The sequence below is a fragment of the Gracilinanus agilis genome, chromosome 1, assembly GCF_016433145.1.
Source record: "Gracilinanus agilis isolate LMUSP501 chromosome 1, AgileGrace, whole genome shotgun sequence".
NCBI classification, from domain to species: domain Eukaryota; kingdom Metazoa; phylum Chordata; class Mammalia; order Didelphimorphia; family Didelphidae; genus Gracilinanus; species Gracilinanus agilis.
The window spans coordinates 190,813,077-190,833,031 of NC_058130.1; the positions used below are offsets into that span (position 1 = coordinate 190,813,077).

The 19,955-nt window shown below is 35.4% G+C and overlaps 1 protein-coding gene across 1 annotated transcript in view; it reads left to right on the top strand.

Moving 5' to 3' along the window:
• Positions 1 to 19,955, top strand: part of PIP5K1B (phosphatidylinositol-4-phosphate 5-kinase type 1 beta) — a 326,251-nt gene that overhangs the window by 166,706 nt on the left and 139,590 nt on the right. Inside the window, exons 4-5 of the mRNA XM_044659358.1 lie at positions 4,993 to 5,123; positions 14,458 to 14,575. Of these exons, the coding sequence (XP_044515293.1) occupies positions 4,993 to 5,123; positions 14,458 to 14,575 (249 nt within the window). The remainder of the gene's footprint in view (positions 1 to 4,992; positions 5,124 to 14,457; positions 14,576 to 19,955) is intronic.

The following is a 19,955-nucleotide window of genomic DNA, read 5'->3' on the forward strand; positions in this document are numbered from 1 at the left end:
GGGTAAATGTATGAAATTGCTTGCCTTCTCAATGAGGAAGGAGGAGATACAAAGAGAATCTGAAACTAAAAAAATGTTAATGAACGTTCAAAATTGTTTTTGCATGTAATTGGGAAACAAAATATTTTTAAAATTTAAAGTAAACTGAAGATAAAGCCTTTTCCAATTCAGTATTGTACTTTATTATGATTCACTTCAGATGTCAGGAAATAGTGAACTTTTCAAAAATTTGATTTGAAATTCTAACTTCAACAGCATCCCACCCTGAAGGTGGTAAAAAGGGATGATCACTCTTTCTCTGACCCAGAGGAGTCAGAATAGCGAAGACACCAAGTCAATAATCTTATAGTATGTTATTTTACTAATTACATAAACATGTTTACTATTTACATAAAATTTCCTATATACATAATTTTATTACTATTTACACAAAACTTTATTGCTATTTACATTTTTATTATTTTACTATTTACATAAAAATTACTATATATAAAAATATGAAAGTACTTGTAGAGGGTTATAGTGGGAGTTTTTTCATTGGACCTCTTATTTCACTAGTGTGGGGAAATGCTAATAAACACACTTCTACCAGTGAAAATGGGAACTGACTACAACTTAGTCCTAGAGAATGGTCTAGGGCCATCAAGAAGTCAAGCAATTGGCACAAGGGTGATAACCAATGTATGTTCCGGATGAGATTTGAACTTTTGCCTTTCTGACACAGATATATCCACTCTCTCTCCACTACACCAGGCTGCCTTACTAATAAAAGTTACACGTGTAATCTGTTGATATAATTCTCCTTTAAATACTAGAGCCATAGTAGAAGAATTCCTTGTCCTGCTCTAAATCCTGATTTGTAAAGTCCCACAGTAAAAATGGATCATTTATTTCTCTGAGGTCCAAAAGCTCAGTCCTGCAACACATTCACAAAACCAAGCGTCCCTTCTATCGATTGGAGGGAAAAATACTCACGTACATGGATGAAATTGTAAGGACGTGAATAGCTGCTAATGAAAGAAAACGGATGATCCCAGTGTGTGGAGAATCCTGAACTGTCTTTACAAATTAAATGATTTGTTGGTGCCCATCCAGGATGAAGTAACCCTGCTTTGAAAGAACTGATGGTTCTAGAAAAACAGCCACCATCCCTTCACATAGTAGCTTCATTGTCATTGTCATTACTTGCTAATCTACTAATCAAAGATGCACAGTATAATATTTCAAAGTGTTTTCACAGTTTAAAAACACATCTTGTTCAAGGACTATTGTGTTAGAAAACATCACAGTTCAGCAGAACTTTGAATGCTATGCTAAATATTCCATGTGGAAAGAGTTTGTATATTGAGCCTTTGGTATTGACTATTGAGGGAGAAAACAGCCTGCCTCAGTAAAAGGGAAACTTGCATAAAAGAGACTTTTGGGGGGGAGGGGAGGGAGACAGATGTGCATGAATATATGGATGTACTTATCTCCACACTGGAAACACACACACACACACACACACACACACACACACACACACACACAGTAACTTTTTTTTTAACAGCAACTAGAAACATAAAAGTGTTAAAAGGTGTTTACATTTTATATTAAATTTTCTTGTTATTTAAAAAAAATTGGGAGCAGCTAGATGACTCAGTGAATTGAGAGGCAGGTCTAGAGATGGGAGGTCCTGTATTCAAACCTAGTCTCAGACACTTCCCAGCTGTGTGACCCTGGGCAAGTCACTTAACCCCCATTGCCTAACCCTTACCATTCCTCTGCCTTAGAACCAACACACAGTATTGATTCTAAGATGGAAGATTTAAAAAACAAAAAAGAAAAAAAAACACTTAAATGTTCTGGTGGTTATTTTTTTTTTAAAAAAAAAATAAGTTACTCGTTGCATTCATTATACTTCCCGTTTCTCAGAGTTTTAAAATCTTTGTCTGCTTTCATTCACTGCATATACTTAGAAACAAATGTGAATCTCTCTGAGACAAGGTAAAGTCTCTGTAAAAATGATGTTTAGAATAGATGATCTCTAAGCATCCTTCTAGCTCTACCATTTTAAAAGTACCTATTATGTGCTACCAGTGATGGGCAAACTTTTTAAAGAGGGGGCCAAAGGAAAGGAAATACTTCTCTGTCAGTCTGTTTCTAAGGCAACTCTTTCCAAGTTTCATTGTATTGTATCCTACTCATTGTATTCGTCAGATTAGAAATAATGTCCCCTGGCCTGATAGAACATTTCAGGCCCCCCACCCCCACCCCGTATCTGGCCCCCCAGCTGTAGTTTGCCCATCATTGTACCCTGTAGCAGACATCATGGATCCAAAGAAGAATACAAAACATTCCCTGAGGTGTTCTGATGAGAGAGCATTGATGATTGGGGAGATAAGGAAAGCTTCCTGTTGAAAGGAATGCCTGAAGGGCATTAGCACAGTGGATAGAGCACGGGGCTGGAGCCAGGAGGAACTGGGTTCAAATTAAGCCTTAGATCCCATTTAGCTGTGTGATCTTGGGCAAGATCTAATCTAGTTTCTCTAGCTTTTAGGGTACCTTTAGGGTAGTTCAGGCATGCAGTAGTTTTTAGTGGTACAGACAGAACAAGACTGAAGAAAGGAGAAGATAATAAAGGCAGGAATATTAAGACAGTATTCATAAAGGAGACAAGATCTAACTTAACTCAGGACAGTAGAAAAGTGACCCCTTAAACTGAATTACTAGAAAAAATGGTGATACTACTGAAGGAAACGTAGGGAGGTGGAGATTGTCATCTGGAAGGAAGGGCAGTTCAGTTTACAAATATACATGTTTAGTTTGCAGATGAAGTTATGGATCAGGAGCCTGAAATGGAAGATTTGAGTTCAAGAGTTCAGAGCAGAGAGGTGATAGTTGAAACCAAGAGAATGATTCTGTGAGAGAAAATATAGGAGGAGAACCAAGAACCAGTACCTGAACCATGAATAACATTCACAGAGAGCAGGAGAAAGAAATTAGCAAAGGAAACATAAAAAGGTATTGGATGTCTGGAAAAGACAACAAAAGAGTAAGATTCATGCCGATCGGTAGGGTTGAATGCTGCAAGGAACTCAAGGAAGACTAAAGCTTATGGATAGGAAAGAATCAAGGTGGGTGAGGGGAAATATGAGCAGTTGTTTGTTAGGAGGTCATGTGGTATAATGGGGAGAGCCTAGGACTTGGAGATAGGAGAAGCCTGGATTTGGATCCCACTTCTGAAACTTAGTCATTGCAAGATCATTACTTAACCTGTTTGACGGAGCTTCAGTTATCTCATCATAAAGCAGATCATAATACTCCTAGTACCTTGCTACCTACTTCACAAGGTTGTTGTGAGGATCAAAGGAAAAGTGTTTTGTACATCTTTAAATCATTAGTATTTTTTTGAATTAACATTTATTTTTATCTTACATGTGTACAACATAATATATGTAATACAATGTAATGCATGTGATTTATTATAAATATTAGTAAATTATAATAGACAAATTTATTCAAGAGAAACAAATTCTCACATTAGCTATGTCCAGAAATCTACGTCTCATTCTTCCCACACACACACACCCTTCCACTCTCTCCATGAAGAATATAATATAGGTTGTACATATATTATCATATAATGTCTTTCTCTGTTTATCATGTTGTAAACTAAGACACATTTTGTTTACACTAGAGAAAAATTCATGGAGGAAATAAAGTGAAGAATGATATGTTTCAATCTGCATTTGGACTCTGCTCCTTCTATGGTGGTGGATAGCATTTTTCATTATGAGTCACTTGGAGTTGTCCTGGATCCTTGCCATTATTATTTCTTATCTTTTTCTTCTGTTGTTCAATGAAGTCCAGATAGTAACAGTACTAGGAAAAGTCATTATCTTGTTATTATTCTTTGCCATTTAATGTTTTTGGACTCATATATGTGGATAAAATAAAAACTTTATAGTTGAATTAAAGTATTAGGATGCAAGCTGATATTCTGTAAGATCACTAAGACCATCCTTGGTATGATTTCAGTAGCAGCAAGGACAACAGGGATAATATGAAATTATTCTGATGAAAATGAAGGAAGAGGAGGAGGAAGAAAATGATGATGATGATGATGACGATGAATCAGTCAGTATTTATTAAATGTCCATTATGTACCGGGAACTGTGCTATTGTTGCAGCCGAATTTCCAGTAAACGAGCAGCTCACAAAAATAACACAATATGGTTTAAAAAGCACTGGATTTGGACTCAGGTGACCTGAATTCAGATTCTTCCTCTGATCTGACCTGTGTGATCCTAGACATGTTATTTACCCTTTCTGAGCCTCAATCTCCTCATGTATAAAATGTGTATAATAACATATACTACTTAACAAATGTTCTTAGGAGTCTTACAGTTCTTAAAGTCCTATAAATGAGTGAATTATTATTTTTTAACCATTGTGTGAATCATTTGTTCATTCCTTTGTTCATTAAGTATTTGTTAAACCTCTATTTTATGTGGAGAGTGGTGTTAGGCACTGTGGGGATATAAAGAAGTAAAAAAACACCCTCCTTGCCCTTATGTTTGAAATTATTCCTTTCTCTGCACTTTTTCATATACCACAAGAAATATGTGCAGATAATTTTCTCCATGTTAACAGAGAATATTTACTTGATTAGTAGGTATTAGCAAATGAGTAAACGCCTAAATTTTTGTTTGTTCCAGAAGAACAAATTTATTTGTAGGTTAAAATCTTCAAGAGAATTTATAAACAATTTTGAGCACAGTTTAATTGAGAGAAATCGACTATGGCACCTTACGAAGGTTATACTAAAGGATTCCAGAATTAAACTACGTCTTTATAGAGAAAAATCAAGATTTTATTTCTTGCATTTTTATGGAAAATAAATGGCTTTTGTTCCTTGGCTACGTTGTAAATAAGTCTGATTTTTTTAAATGTCTGTTCGGATTATCTTTGGAACTAATGTCAAGACCATTATTATTTTTTTTTTTACAGACAGCATCATCTGCTATTAAGGGTGCTATTCAGCTGGGAATAGGATACACAGTGGGTAATCTCACTTCTAAGCCAGACAGAGATGTCCTTATGCAAGACTTTTATGTAGTGGAAAGTGTGTTTCTACCCAGGTAAGAATATAATTTTAAAGTTATTTGTAATGGTCTTCATGCTAATTGTGATAATAATAACAATATCAGGGACCCCATCATCATAATAACAAATATATTCTTATAAAAAATTTAAGCAAATGATTTTAGATACATTATTCTCACTTGGTCTTCACAACACTTAACAGGCTTTTATTAAGCACCTCCTACAAGGTATGCACTATAACAGATATTGGAGATACAAAAAAAAAAAAAATTTAAACCACTCTTGCCCTCAAGGAACTTACATTCTATCAGAGGAACAATATTTACAAATGTAACAACCCTCCTGAAAGCCTACATTGTGACCCATCTGTTCTCATTCACAGTATGTGTTAAGCTCCTGATATTGCCAAAAAAATGCTAAATGGTAAGTATTTTTTCATGTCAAAAGGAAGTAGAGTGATCTGCATCTCACAGTACACACATCAGAATCAATCAACCTTTATTTCTTTTTGTAACAACTTATCCTTTCTTCTTAGCTTCTATCCCAATGAGTGGTGTTTATAAAAGATACTTGCCATTTTGATAGCTATATCTAACTAACAAAATTATAAAAGTTGCAGAAGAATATGATACTTTCTTTCCATTCTGTGAGTGGCAGGGAGGGGTTTAGAAATAATTGATAAAGGTCCTTGTCCTTTGATCCAGAAGGAATCCTTATTAAGTTGGAGATATCAACAGTCAAAATTTTTTCATTTTGCAAATAATATTAAAATGATAATAGAGATATTAATAAATTTATTGGCTTTTGGTATGCAGGTAGCATCTTTTCAGTTTTAACTCATATGTTTCTTAAAAACATGCCATTTTAATTGAATGATTAATTGGTTATATGATTGAGGCTATTTTTATGTAAACACCCAGTCTCTTCCTTTGTCTTATTAATAATATTCAGGATATCCTTCCCAAGGGAATAGCTACAAAAGTCACATGCTGCCCAAGTGTGCACAGTAGATCTGTGACCACAACAACTAGGTAGTATAAATTGCAACCTATTCACACATTCTTGCCTCATGTAACCTTTGCTTGTGTTGTCCCATAAATCTTCCACAAGATAGCCACCCAATGTATCGGGAATTTTTTTCTTAAAACTTTTTGAATCATAGATAGCATTATCAGTTTAGACTTAGAACTTATTTTTTCTACAACCCCTCCATTTATAGATGAAAAAACTGATAAACAAGAAGATTTAGTAACTTGTTCATAGACACATAAGTAGTAGGTGTCAAGGGCAGTATTTGAATCCAGAGCCTATGACTAAACCACTGCTATTTTTAAATTTTGTGAGTATTCATGGAGTGTACATTAGTTAACCATTGTTCTCATTATATGACTCAAAAGCGTAGCTCCCACAGAAATTAAGCATATCCATGAAATCCCATAATTCTTTAGATAGTCACAATGACACATAGAAGTTAGACAATCACAGAACTTGACCAAGGATAACTTTCCTTTGTTTATAATTAAACCAATTGAAATGTAGTAGAAATTGTGCTAGATTTGAAGCGAGAGAACCTGGAGCCAAAATTGCTACTCACTACTGTGGGACAGAGGAAAAAATGCTCAGATTGGAATTAGAGGACATGAGTTTGATGATGGTGATGGCAAACCTATGACACATGTGTCAGCACTGACATGCATAGCCATTTTTGATGACACACGATCACATGCGGCCACATACAGAGAAGTATGGGGCTACATGCTGAGGATGAAACATTTGCTGTAGTGTAGTGTAGACACTCTGTGCACTATAGATGACAATTCTACCTATATTAATTTACCTATTTTGGTTTATTAAATAGAGTTATATATTACCATTATACATTTTTGTTATTTAAACTATAAATCACAATTATATAATTATGTAAATTATATAAATATAAATTTTGTTATTTAAACTTTAAATATCACAAAATTATGGGGTTTTTTTCTCGAAGTGACACACCACCTGAGTTATGCTCAGTTTTTTGGCAAATTTTGACACACCAAAATCAAAAGGTTGCCCATCACTGATCAAACACTTATTACCCACTTTTCCTTTAATTTCTCATTCCAGTCCACATGCCAAAAACATTTGAGTATTAAATCTTTTCTTACTATTAAAAATATTTTTCCCACTACTAAGCTACACATATATTAAATACTTTATTTGGGCCAAAAAACTTTATTTCTTTTAACAAAATAATTTTGTGTACAAAGACAATATAGATTTTTCAAATTAAAAAAAAGTTAAAAAAACACTTTTTAAAAAAAACTGTAGACTATAGAAACTATAGACAGTGGAATGTGACAATAGAAATTTACACTATCCCTTCCTCGCAATCTCTCTGGATTTCAGTTCCTTCACCCATAAAATGATGAGATTTGGCTAGATTATCTCCAAGACCCTTCTAACTGTAAAATCTAGTCCCAAGAGAAATCATTTCCTTTTTTGCCTTAAGATGCTTTAGTTGCCTTCTGGGGGTTAAGTTGCAAATTCTCTTTCTCATAACAACAAAAACCCTATTTTTAGAATATTTTATTCTGGAAGTCTCAGATTTATTTATAGATATTGAATTTTCCCATAAGGTTAATATTCTTTCATTTCTCTTCCAATATTTCAAGGATCTCGCTAGAATAGATCACAATTTCATTTGCATCTTCCCTGAATGCATGCGTTACAACCTCTTAGCAGTTCATCTTCATATGTTGCCTGGCTGGAAAAAAAATCCATCCTTTCTAGTCAACCCTGTGTTGATAAGCCAAATTTAGTTAGACCAATTGCACATGTAGAGTACGTTATAGAGCCCATAAGAAAGACTTTCAGTCTTGCCTAGGACTTGATTGTCAAAGTTTGCCTTCTGCCTTAAGATCCCAAGATTACCTCAATTCCATACTAAGGTATGGAACTAGGACTTTGGGGGGGGGGTGTTATATACATGGAAAAATGAAGACTAGGAAATTGAAGGGTTAAATGGAGTCATAAAACAGTTGCCAACTTCATGATTCCATGATGTAGCCAGATTTTTGTGGCAAGTCCCTGAAGTCCAATCCGAAGTTATACCTGGACTTATTGATGTCTGAGCTGGTGTATTACACATTAATGGAATGGAGGAAGAAACTTTTCAATGTGTTTTGTGTTTAGCTTATAGAATTAGGTCTGAGGGGACAGTGTTTTAATGTAGCACTAAAACTATATCCAAAAAAAAAAAAAGAGGCCACAGAACCTGGGATGATGTTCAGAGTGATAGATCCCTGGTCACCAGTCCTACCTCTCCCTCTGTTGTTATCAGAGGTCTAAGATTTAGACTTCTCTCTTTCCAAAACCTCCATAACTACCTATTCTGAGGTTGAGAATTGCCAGTAGAGCTGATTGACTAGAGTCCATGAGAATCTCCACTGTATGAAAATTAGTAACCATGTTAAGTAGAACCTCTGGGGGCGGGGGGGGGGGGGGGGAAGGGAGAATTATATTCTCCCTTTCCTTGAATTCCAAAGGGCTAGGTTTTCTTTTCAGATTCTGACACTAGGTTATTGTCTGACTATCATCACTCAACCCTTTTTTGTGCATCAACAGGTATATCTGTAACTTAAGAGTTAGAACTGTCCTCTTAGCCTGCTTGAAAGGAGTGTTCTCGTGCTTGCTCAAGAAAAGAGCTCGGAAGGTTATAGAAATCTCAGAAAAATAACCCTGTCAGGATATAGTGATACCTGACCCAGTAGGATTGTAAGCAAGCAACATATGCTCCATTGACTTATACAATTTATAATAAAAAAGAAGCACCAAAAACTATAAATGCATTCCTGCTGAAAGCTTTATGGTGTCTAAGCCTCCAAATTGATTCCCATGAATTTCTTTACAAGCTAAAAGAAATTTTTCTCTAGAGATTAATGCCATATTGCTCAGCTTTGTATTATTGAAAATAATTTCATTGTCAAAATTCAAAAATGGACAAGAAAAACACCTTGAAGTTAAATTTTTTAACTCTACCTAAGGCATAAATATCACCCAACTTGCTCCTCCATTATAGGGACCACACGAAAGGAGGTCTTGTCCCCCTAATCTTCCTTCCCCATGAATTAAATATATATATTTAATTCATATATTTATAATTCATATATATATATATATNAGACATTAAGTGACTTTCTCAGGGTCACACAGCTATTGAGTGTCTAGAGTTAAGTCTTCCTAAAGCCAGTTCCAGTACTCTATCCATTGAACCATATAGTTGCCTCTTTATTGCTACTTATAGATAATGTTCCACTTCCGGACAGTCCCACATCCTTAGAATGTTATAGTTCTGAACATTTTGGAATCCCTAGTATCTTTCAAGAATTAGCTTAATTTTCACTTGTGCAAACCTTTTCTGTTCCCCTCAGTTGCTACCTCATGTAATCTTTGTGTGTCTTTTATATATGAATATCCATATTTATGCTGTCTGCCTCATTAAGATATAAGCTCCGTGAGAGCAGTAACTATAGTTACTATAGTTTTTGTCTCTATCATCAATATTATATATATATATATATATATATATATATATATATAGTTCTCACACCAGGCCAGGGCATTATCATTTTTTGTCTATTCAGAAATATATGCTACTTCCTAAACATGGCTGAGATATCTTCTAAATTTGATTTCGTGCCTATCTACAGTATCAAAGTATTCTGTATTTTAATGCAAGTAAAAATAGTCTTCTTTCTCAGACTTCTCAGAACACCTTATTTTTTACATATCTTTCGTACTTATTTCCTTCTCTCTTGCATCAGAATTACTTTAACTCATATCTTTCTCTCATAATACATAGAGTCCCAAAAGTTTCAGTGCATATTTAAGCTTTTATGACTTTGGGGTCAGCTCTGTAGATTTGAAGTTCCTCAGGTCTTCGCTTTTCTTCAGATGTCATTTTGTAAAAATTCTCTCTTAAAGTCACAAAATATATTTTCTTTTTTATGACTGACTCTCTACTTAGAAAAAGGTGAGGAGAAACAGAAAACACAAAAATCATCAAATATGTAGAAAAGCTTGATGTATTGCCTTCAAGTCTGCCAAATCAACATGCTACGAATGAAAATAACGCCCAGGTTCTTTGCTATGTGTATATTTAAGGAGTCCTGGGCCTAATTTTACCTCAGACCCTTATTAACTGAGTGACCTTGAGCAAGTTGCTTAACTTCTATTTGCCTCAGTTTTCTCAACTGTAAAATGGAGCTATAATAACACTTCCCAGGATTGTTGTGAGGATTAAATGACATAAAAATTATAAAACTCTTAGCATAGTACCTGGCATATGATAAACACTACATCCATGTTATTATTATTATATACCTTTGTATATCCAGTACCTGGCATTTAAATACTCAATAGACTAACAGTGTATGCAGTCTGAAGAGAAACCAGAATATACTGTAATAAATATATGAAGAAGGAAATGAATGAATGAACGAATGTATGTCATAAAGAGAGTGAGAGAATATAATGTCCCTTAAAGTTACTAAATAAGCGTTTAGTAACTGACTGTATTTGGGAAAAAACTGAATATAATTCTGTCACTTGACAGACAGGACCTAGGATCAGACAGGCTCTGACAACAGCTCTATTTATTGGAGACAACCAAGGGAAACTTTCTTCCCACTGTTAGGCTAATAGCCATTAGAGTTTTTCTCTGCTACTAGCAGTGATGCAGTTGTTTGAGGCATTTTGTAATGTCTGTAATCACATCTGAAGACAGACTCCACTCTGGAATCCATGAGACAGCATATATGTGCAAATCCTGAGCACAATACCTCTAGCCACATGCCTTTGGTTTGTGTCATCTGGCTGGTGTGTGTTCAGTCTGCTGTGTAGTACAGCCCCTGAGCACCAGCCATATCTGATCATCTCAGTCAGTTGCATATCCTCTCTCCCTAGACTTCATTTGACTTCAGGAGAGTATTTGTTATTTTCTAGAACAACTTAGATATCAAGAGATGAATAAACGTTCTTTTAAGCAGTTACTTTTTAGTACAATGTAAAGCCGTGTGTGTATGTGTGAGCATACATGCTTATAAGTTTAGATTTTCTTAATGACAGTTTTGTTTTTAACTAGGCATTTAACATGTGCAATCAGTTCTTAATTTATATTCTTCCTGGCTTCCCTGTCACCATAGTTTCAGCTGGTCAGTATATCTTCAGGAAATAAAATTTCGTCTTTAAAAGAAAAAAAAATTTAACCTTTACCTTTTGCCTTAGAATCAAAACTATGAATTGGTTCCAAGGTAAGTGTGGTAAGGGCTAGGCTCTGAGAGTTAAATGTTTTACCCAGGGTCACACAACTAGGAAGTATCTGAAGTTAGATATGAACTCAGGACTTCCTATCTCTAAGCCTGACTTAAAATCCTCTGAGCCATCTAGCTGTCCCCCTTACCCTGCTCCCCATTTAATCTTAATATCAGGACAAGCAAGACCCAATAAAGAAAGAAACTCTACTGGTCATGGAGGCATACGATTCATTACAAATAAATAACTAGAATTATCTAAGAATTGGGCTGTTTGTCTTCATTAATTCAGGCATTTGAGAATTCCAACACCATGATTACTAATTGATATCTATGACACCATGTGTCCCTCATCATAGTTCTAGAGATCTCTAGAACTTTGGTATAACTCCCCTTCTCATGACAAAGATCACAGAACTCCTCTGAGACCTTAGGAGACTGTCTTCATGAATTGCCATGACCAGTAAATTTTACTGCCTTCTGAAGTTGAAACTTTCCATACTTGGCTAAGCTGAATCTAGGTCCTAGCATGTATGCTCCACCTCTCTGTCTAGCTGCCCAATATGAGCACTTCCTCCCTCTGCTCTCTAGGGTAATGCAGAGGGCTCCCAGGCAGCTTGAAGTTGCAATTTGGGCACACAATCTCAAAAAGGTTTGCCAACACTGTTCTCGGCTGACTGTCTCACAGTCTGTTCCCAGGCCTATACAGGGAAATCTTTCTAGATTGGTAAAGACATACCTAGGCTTATGTTGCACTAGCATATAGCCTATGAAAGTGAGGGGGATTTGCCCCTGTTGTGCCATGAAAAAATAAGGCTTTTGAGTAAGACCAATATTAAGCTTTGAGCTCTGAAATGGTTGGGTTTGGTCTGGTTTTTTTTAGATTGCTATCATAGTATTTACCAAATCAGAGGTTTCTATTTTATTTATTTTCTTAATAATCTGCCTTCCAGATTTCTTCTCCTTTTATTCATTCATTCAAGAAATATTTATTATGTGCCTGTTCTGTACAAGACACTGAGATGTTGTATTGGACTTTTTTCTAACGTCTCATAATTCAACATATTTGGCAATGAGACCTGATGGAAGGCTTGCTTCATCTTTAACCATATTGTGCCAATTTCTACACCAGTTGGCAGTATGTGTGCCTAAGGAAAGGACACACACCCAAAAACAGAGAGACAGAGACAGAGACAGAGAGAGACAGAGACAGAGAGAGACAGAGATAGAGACAGAGACAGAGACAGAGGGAGCCCCAGGGAAACCTAACAGTTTCTTTAACATTAGCTGAACTTGTTTCAGCAGTCAATGAGGAGAAACATGAAGCAGAGGAAAACCATTGTAATTAATGGAAGCAGTAGGAAGGAAAGAACATTGTTAACATACTCAAAGTAACCAGCAACTAAAAAGTTGAACAGTATTTCTTTCCTCGGGTAGTCCTTTCTTTAAAAAACAGACAGCTAGTTGGTACAGGGGATATTGTGCCAGGCCTGGAGTCAGAAAGACCTAAGTTCAAATCCAATTTTAGACACTTAACTAGCTATAGGACCCTAGATAAAGCATTTAATTACTGCCCCAGTTTCCTCAACTATAAAATAAGGATAATAATAAAGCTTGTCTCACAGGGTTGCTGGGAGGATCAGATAAGATAGTATTTTGTAAAGCATTTAGCATAATGTAAGGTACATAGTAGGTGCTTAATAAGTGTTTATTCCCTTCCCCCTCCCCTTTAAAAGTGTTTTATTGATTTTCCAAATATTACTATCATTTCCCATTGTACCCCCTTTCCCCAAGAGATCTTCCTTTGTACCAGATAAAAATAATCATGGAAAACAAATCAACACATTGGCCATGCCCAAGAATATATGCTTCATCCCATGCCTGTAGTCTACCACCTCTCTACTGAAAAGCATATGCCATCTGTCTCATGTAGTCATGATGGGTCACTGCTCTGATCTCCAACAGAATCACAAGGCCATAACTTATTTCATTTTATTCATTCATTCATTCAGTTAAACTTCGTTTATCCTCTTACCAGTTTCTTATATAACTGGAGACTGGGTTTTTAATACTGTAATAGTAATAGTAAGAAGGAGAATGAATGCAAGAAATGAGAAATCAATAATAAGAAGGAGAATGAATGAAAAAAATGAGAACTCAAGATGAAACACTGTGCAAGAAACACAATGACCTTACCCATGAGCCATTAATTTTGTCCATTGCAGAAAGCAAATTAGAATAATGTGGCTGCTGATCACAGTTTTTATTAACCCTCTATATTTAATACCTTAAAAAACAATATTCCATATTTGTTGACACCCTATGCCAGATTTACCAAATGCTACATATTGTTCTATCATGAAGAGTCATTTCAGTTGTCTGATTCCTTGCCCAGCTGACCCAATATGTTACAAAGAGACATGTAGATGTTACTATTATCGTCACCAAAATTAGTTGCTTGTATTTGTCTCCTTTAACAATCTTGTTCGTTTTTAATATACTAAAAGGTAATTTATATGCATTCCTGATTTTAAAATTTCACTCAATGAGCATACACATTATATATCATTGTGTATATATATATATTATTATTATGCTTCATCATTTATTTTGGACACACATCTAAAACACAAACCATTCATGTATATATGATGGCTCAGCTCCTCTGGGTGCTAGAACATAGAGCAATGTCCTTCTGTTTGAAGTAGCACAAATTCTAACTTCCATCATGTACTCAATTTCACCAAGGTTGATGGAATACCATCCCTTAGGAAGGCCACACAGAATGTCAAATCTGTGGTGCCTTCACACAGCTCACCACATGCTGTGGATTGGCAGGAAAGCTTGCTTGGAGAAGGTTTTCGCTGAGATGACATCTGTTCTGTTCTCAGTCGATGGACATGTGGTCTTGGCTGTATGTGAATCAAGAGACCTACTACAAAGGATTGAAATTTTCTAGAGGAGAAATTGGCCTGAAGGATAAAAGAAAACTTCCTATAATTTGAAATTAAAATCAACATTTCTCATCTGTGCATTTTTTCTTTTCTTTTTTTTTTAATTTTGATTTTAGCGAAGGGAGCAATCTGACCCCAGCTCATCACTACCCAGACTTCAGATTTAAGACATATGCTCCAATAGCATTTCGCTATTTCAGAGAACTTTTTGGTATCAAGCCCGATGATTACTTGGTAAGAGTTTGTCATTTTCCTCCATCCTACTGAAATATGTGTGATGTAACTATTTGTCTCATTTGTCTCACTGGCAACTTGTGAGTATTGTTTTCCAAGACTCAGAGGAAAGTTTTAAGTTCCAAGTTTTCTAACAAATACAAATTTATGCCCTGAGGTAAAAATGGACTAACTTCTGAAATAGTGGGCCCACCCTCTTAAAAAAAAAAAAAAAAGACTAGATGATGAAATTCCCATAAATTTAGTTCTAGGAAATAGTTTTAAATCCCAATGTTTTTAACAGCCACAAAAATTGCTATGCTGATTGGTATTTAAGTAACTATGGTATTGGTTGCTACTTCAGATAATTATTCCAATGGACATATTATAATTAGATGTAAATACTCCTGTGAATTTAGCTGATGGAATTCTATTTGAAAATCTTCTTATCTTAATTGCCTTACTCATACAATTCATCTCAAACTTGCCTTAGCCCACGATAATTTTCACCTTGACCTGGAAATTTAGATAATATTTGCTAAAAAATACTGAGTGGTTGTATTCCTGATAATTCTAATCATAGAGACACCACATAACTACAACTCTATTTTATCTCTAAAGTTGTATTTAAATGATTGCTTTTTCACATTCCATTCTCATCCCACCTCATTCATTACAGTTCATGAATACAGAAGCCAGAAATCCCATTTTTCTGTGGGATCATCCAATTCTGCTTCCAAGCTGATGACTTTTAGGCTTCAAGAGACTGTGAATTTCATTTATTCATTCAATAAGATTATCCTGCCATTTCTCTAGGAATAACACTGTTGTAGCACCGGGTAGGAGAGATGTGAAGTTGACATAAGACATAGTTCTTGTCTTCATAGGGCTTATGATCTAATAGGGAGATTAGATACATACACAGAAAGTTATAATACATGTTGCATGTGCACTACGGAAATGTGAGTTGTCATCATTAATTACTTCATGATGAATACGTTAGACTGTTATGATACAAAATGTCATGAGTTCAAATTGGAAAGCTTATTGATGTGGAGACTGGGAAAGATTTCATTTGATTTGACTTTTAATGGGTAGTTGGGAATTCTTTTTTTTTTTTTTAAATAGGAATTCTAACCACACAAAATAAAAAAAAAAATCACAGAGTTGGAATAGACCATTTATTGTAAACTGTACTTGAACATGAATCCCTCAAAAGTATCCTTAACAAGTGGTCACCCAGCATTTGCTTAAAAAAGACACCATCATGTTAAAACCAGTGGAAATGCATACCGGCCAGGGAAGAGGGAGGTGGGGGGGGGGAGGGTGAAGGGGAAAGTAAGAGCATAAACCATGTAACCATGTTAACTTTTCTAAAATATAAATATTAAGAAATGTTTAAAATAAAAAAAAAAGACACCATTCTGCTTTCAGACTAACCATTTAGATATTTTTTTTCTGTGCCTTGAAAGTGAAATTTGCCTCCCTAGAGCTTCCAATTATTTTTCCTACTTTTGTCCTCTGGAGTCAATCTAGATAAGTATAATCCCTATTTCATTTGACAGCCCTTTCCCTTAAACATAGCTATTGTGGGTCCACTAAGACTTCTTTTTTTCAAATTAAATATCTTTTGTTCCTTTAATCCAATGGTTCTCAAAGTATAGTCTGATGATACTAGGAGTCCTCAAATGTAAAACTATTTTCATAATAATAGTGTACTTCAAAACAATTGAATGCAACAGAGTTCATTGAGAAGCAGATATGAGATTCCAACTCTCTTCTGTTCAACCATACATTAAAAACATTTACAGGTGGCTCAGTGGCTAGAGATCCAATCCTAGAGACTAGAAGCCCTGGGTTCAAATTTGGTCTCAGACACATCTTAGCAATGTGACCCTGGGCAAGTCGCTTAACCCCAACTGCCTAGTCCTTATCACTCCTCTGCCTTGCAACTGATACTTAATATCAATTCTAAGACAGAAGATAGAAGGTTTTTATGATAAAAATATATAAAACAACACCATTCTTTTAACTAATTTTTTTGTTTTGGAAAATATATTTATTTTTTTTACCAAAATGCATTATATTAGCACATAATAGGTTTATTAGCTTTTTAATTAATTGCTAAGTAAGTCTTTTTAAATTTATCCATTTTCATTTCTAATATAGTGTATGTCAAAAGACACAGACCACATAAGCAAAAGCTCTTTGGGCTCTTCAATAATTTTAAAGAGTGTAAAAGACTTACTGAGTTCATTACATTTGAAAATTCCTGCCTTAACCTGTCTTTATATGACATTGCCTTTAGTCCTTTCCTCACTCTTGGTGGTCTACCTTTGAGAAGCTTATCAAATTCTTTCCTAAAATGTTACCCAGAGCTAAGAACAATGCTTCAGATGTAGTCTGATCAGGGCAGAATATAGTATTCCTATTCACTCTCTCTTGTGGGAACTTTACTTCTGATAATATAATCCAAGATTACATTAACCATCCCTTATCATCTTATGGATTTATATTGGGCTTGCTATCCTTTGAGGACCCTGGATCTTTTTCACATAAACTATTGCCTCACCATGGCTCCTCCAACTTATTCTTTGGAAATTGATTTAACAGGTTAAAGAGGAGAGGACTTTTTGTTCCAGGCATATTACAAAAGGAAGAAAGTTAATTGTGGTATCTGATCAATGCAACATACTAGAAGCCTTAGAGATTTTGAAGCATCAGTCAAATTCTTAACAATCATCTCATTTGGGCTTAATTTAATAAGGCAAAAATCATTCCTAAAAATCTATTTTTCCAAATGCCAAAGAGTGGATAGAGTGCAGAACCAGGAGTTGGAAATCATCCTCCTGAGTTCAAATCCAGCCTCAGACACTTACCTAGCTTTGTGACCCTGGGCAAGTGATTTAACTCTTCTTTGCCTCATTTTCCTTATCTATAAAATGACCTGGAGAAGGAAATGGCCAATCACTTACCGTATCTTTGCAAAGAAAGTTGTAAGTGTGATCATGAAGAGTCAGACAGTCTGAACCAACTGAACAAATGGTATTTGTTCATTTCAAAGGAGATTAATATTTGAAATAAATGCATAAAAGATTGGCAGCTAGGTGGCGCAGTGGATAAAGAGTGTGGGACTTGAAGTCAGGAAGTCCCAAATTTAAATTTTTCTCAGATATTTGCTAGCTGGGTAACCCTGGACAAGTCACTTAAACTCTCTTAGCCTCAGTTTTCCCATGTGTAAAATAGGAGCAAGAACAGCACCTACCTCTCAGGGGTATTAGGAAGAGCAAAGGATATAATATCTGTAAAGGACTTTATAAGGCTATATAAATGCTCACTATTATTAGGTAACATGTAAAGAACTGAACTACTACCTCATGAAATCAAAGTTCCACTTCACATTCACCCAATCAACAAGCATTTACTGAGTGTTTAGCATGTGTTAGGCACTAGGAATATAAAAAATTCAGGAGTTGGGCTTGTTTGTGTTGGAACTCTTAAATAAATGGTCTAACTTCTATGTGTTTCCCAGTACTACCTGGATGTGGTTGATGAGAAGATGCCTTGAATAAGTTTAATTCCTCATTCCTAAAGTAATCCTGCTTAGACTAAAGCAGATCCCAGTCATAGAGGCAAAGATGAAAGAAACTCAAAGGTTATCTACTCCCTCAATCTACAGAGAGAGAAACTGAGGCCCTGAAAGATTAATTAACTTACCCGGTCATACACAAGCTTACCCAGGATTCAAAAACCCAGATCTTCTGACTAAAATCCAGCACTCTCTCCACTGTACTCCAAAGGTTTACTGTTCTTATTATCTCTAAGACTAGGTACTTCTTCAGGAGCAGGACAGTATCATTCAATTCAATTTAACAACATTTCTTGTATAAAATATCCCATCCATCGAGGATAGAAAGTTACAAAACAGGCTGGGCTTTCAAAGAGATTACAATCTAAACAAGGAGAAAGAGATACCTGTAGTACAAAGAAGGGTGAGAAAAGTATTAAGTGCTATGAGAAAATGAGGAAAGAAGAGTTTGTTTTTATATTGGGCTAGGAAGGAGGGTAATATCGTGTAATATCAGAGAAGGAAGCAGGAAGGCCCATAGTTGGGACTAAGGTAAGAGAGAAGTTTTTTCTAGGCATGAAAGATAAAGTCATGAAAGTGAACCTATTTTCCCTCTCTTTGGAAAGAATATAGAGAATATGATGAGTAGAGGGTGAAGAACTAAACCTCAAGATTCATTCAGATGTAAAAGACAGAAGAAAAAAAGTGAAAGGAGATGGAGAAAATGTGGTAAAAAAAATCCAGGAGAGTGTACTGTCATGAAAACCAAGTAAAAAGAACATTTCAGCAAGCATTAAATAGCAATGTCAAATGCCAAAGAGGTTTAAGGAGAGTACAGATTGAAAAAAAAAAGTCATTGGATTTGGAGTAGTTAGACATTCAGTGGCTAGAGCACAAGGCCTGGAGTTACTCATCTTTCTGACTTTCAATCTGGCCACAGACTTTTAGTTGTCTAATCTTGGGCAAGTCACTTAACCTTATTTGCCTCAGTTTCCTCATCTTTAAAATGAGCTGGAGAAGGAAGTGGCAAACTACTTTAGTTACTTTGCAAGAAAACCCCAAATGGAGTTACAAAGAGTCAGACACAATTGAAATGACAGAGCAACAAATAACTCTTGTCATTCTGAGAGGGAAGGCCAGGAGGATTTCTTGGAGATTGTCTGGGTCCCACAAACTGAGGTTTAAAAGGGGAAATGAAGGAGGAGTCTGATAGGTCTGTTTTTGTTTTTTTTTAGTAGCTTAAGTATTCTGGAATTAAACCAGGATCTTGACATTTTCTGCCATATTTTGAACGTCATAGGACTTCCTCAAATGCATTCCTTAGAAGGCACCAATTTTTCATGTGGTAATAAATTTGACAGTGTAAAAGCAGTCTTTCACAGAGCAGATTACACATAAACAGAAATTCATATAACAAATATTTAAGTACCTACCTACAAAAACAAAAGCAGCTCATACTCCAAGAAGTTTACATCATGTTGTAGGGGAAAGAACATGAGCATAGATACTTAAATACAAATAAATAAATACAAGATAATAATTTCTGGGAAAACACTGAAAACCAGAGTTATCAGTTATCAAAATAAGTCTCATATAAGAGTGGATTCCCATGCAGGGGCAATTGGCCAAGAAAATTCACAGAGACAAGAGATGGAATGTACTGTCCAGGGAATAGCAGGTAGACCAGTTTGGTGAGAACACAGATTTCCCAAGAAAGAAAGTACAGTGTAATGAGGCTAGAAAGACAGTTTAGAGACAGATTTGAAGGATTTAAAGGCCAAAAAGGAGAAGTTTGTAGTTTATCCTAGATTCCAATTAGGAAAGTATTTTTTA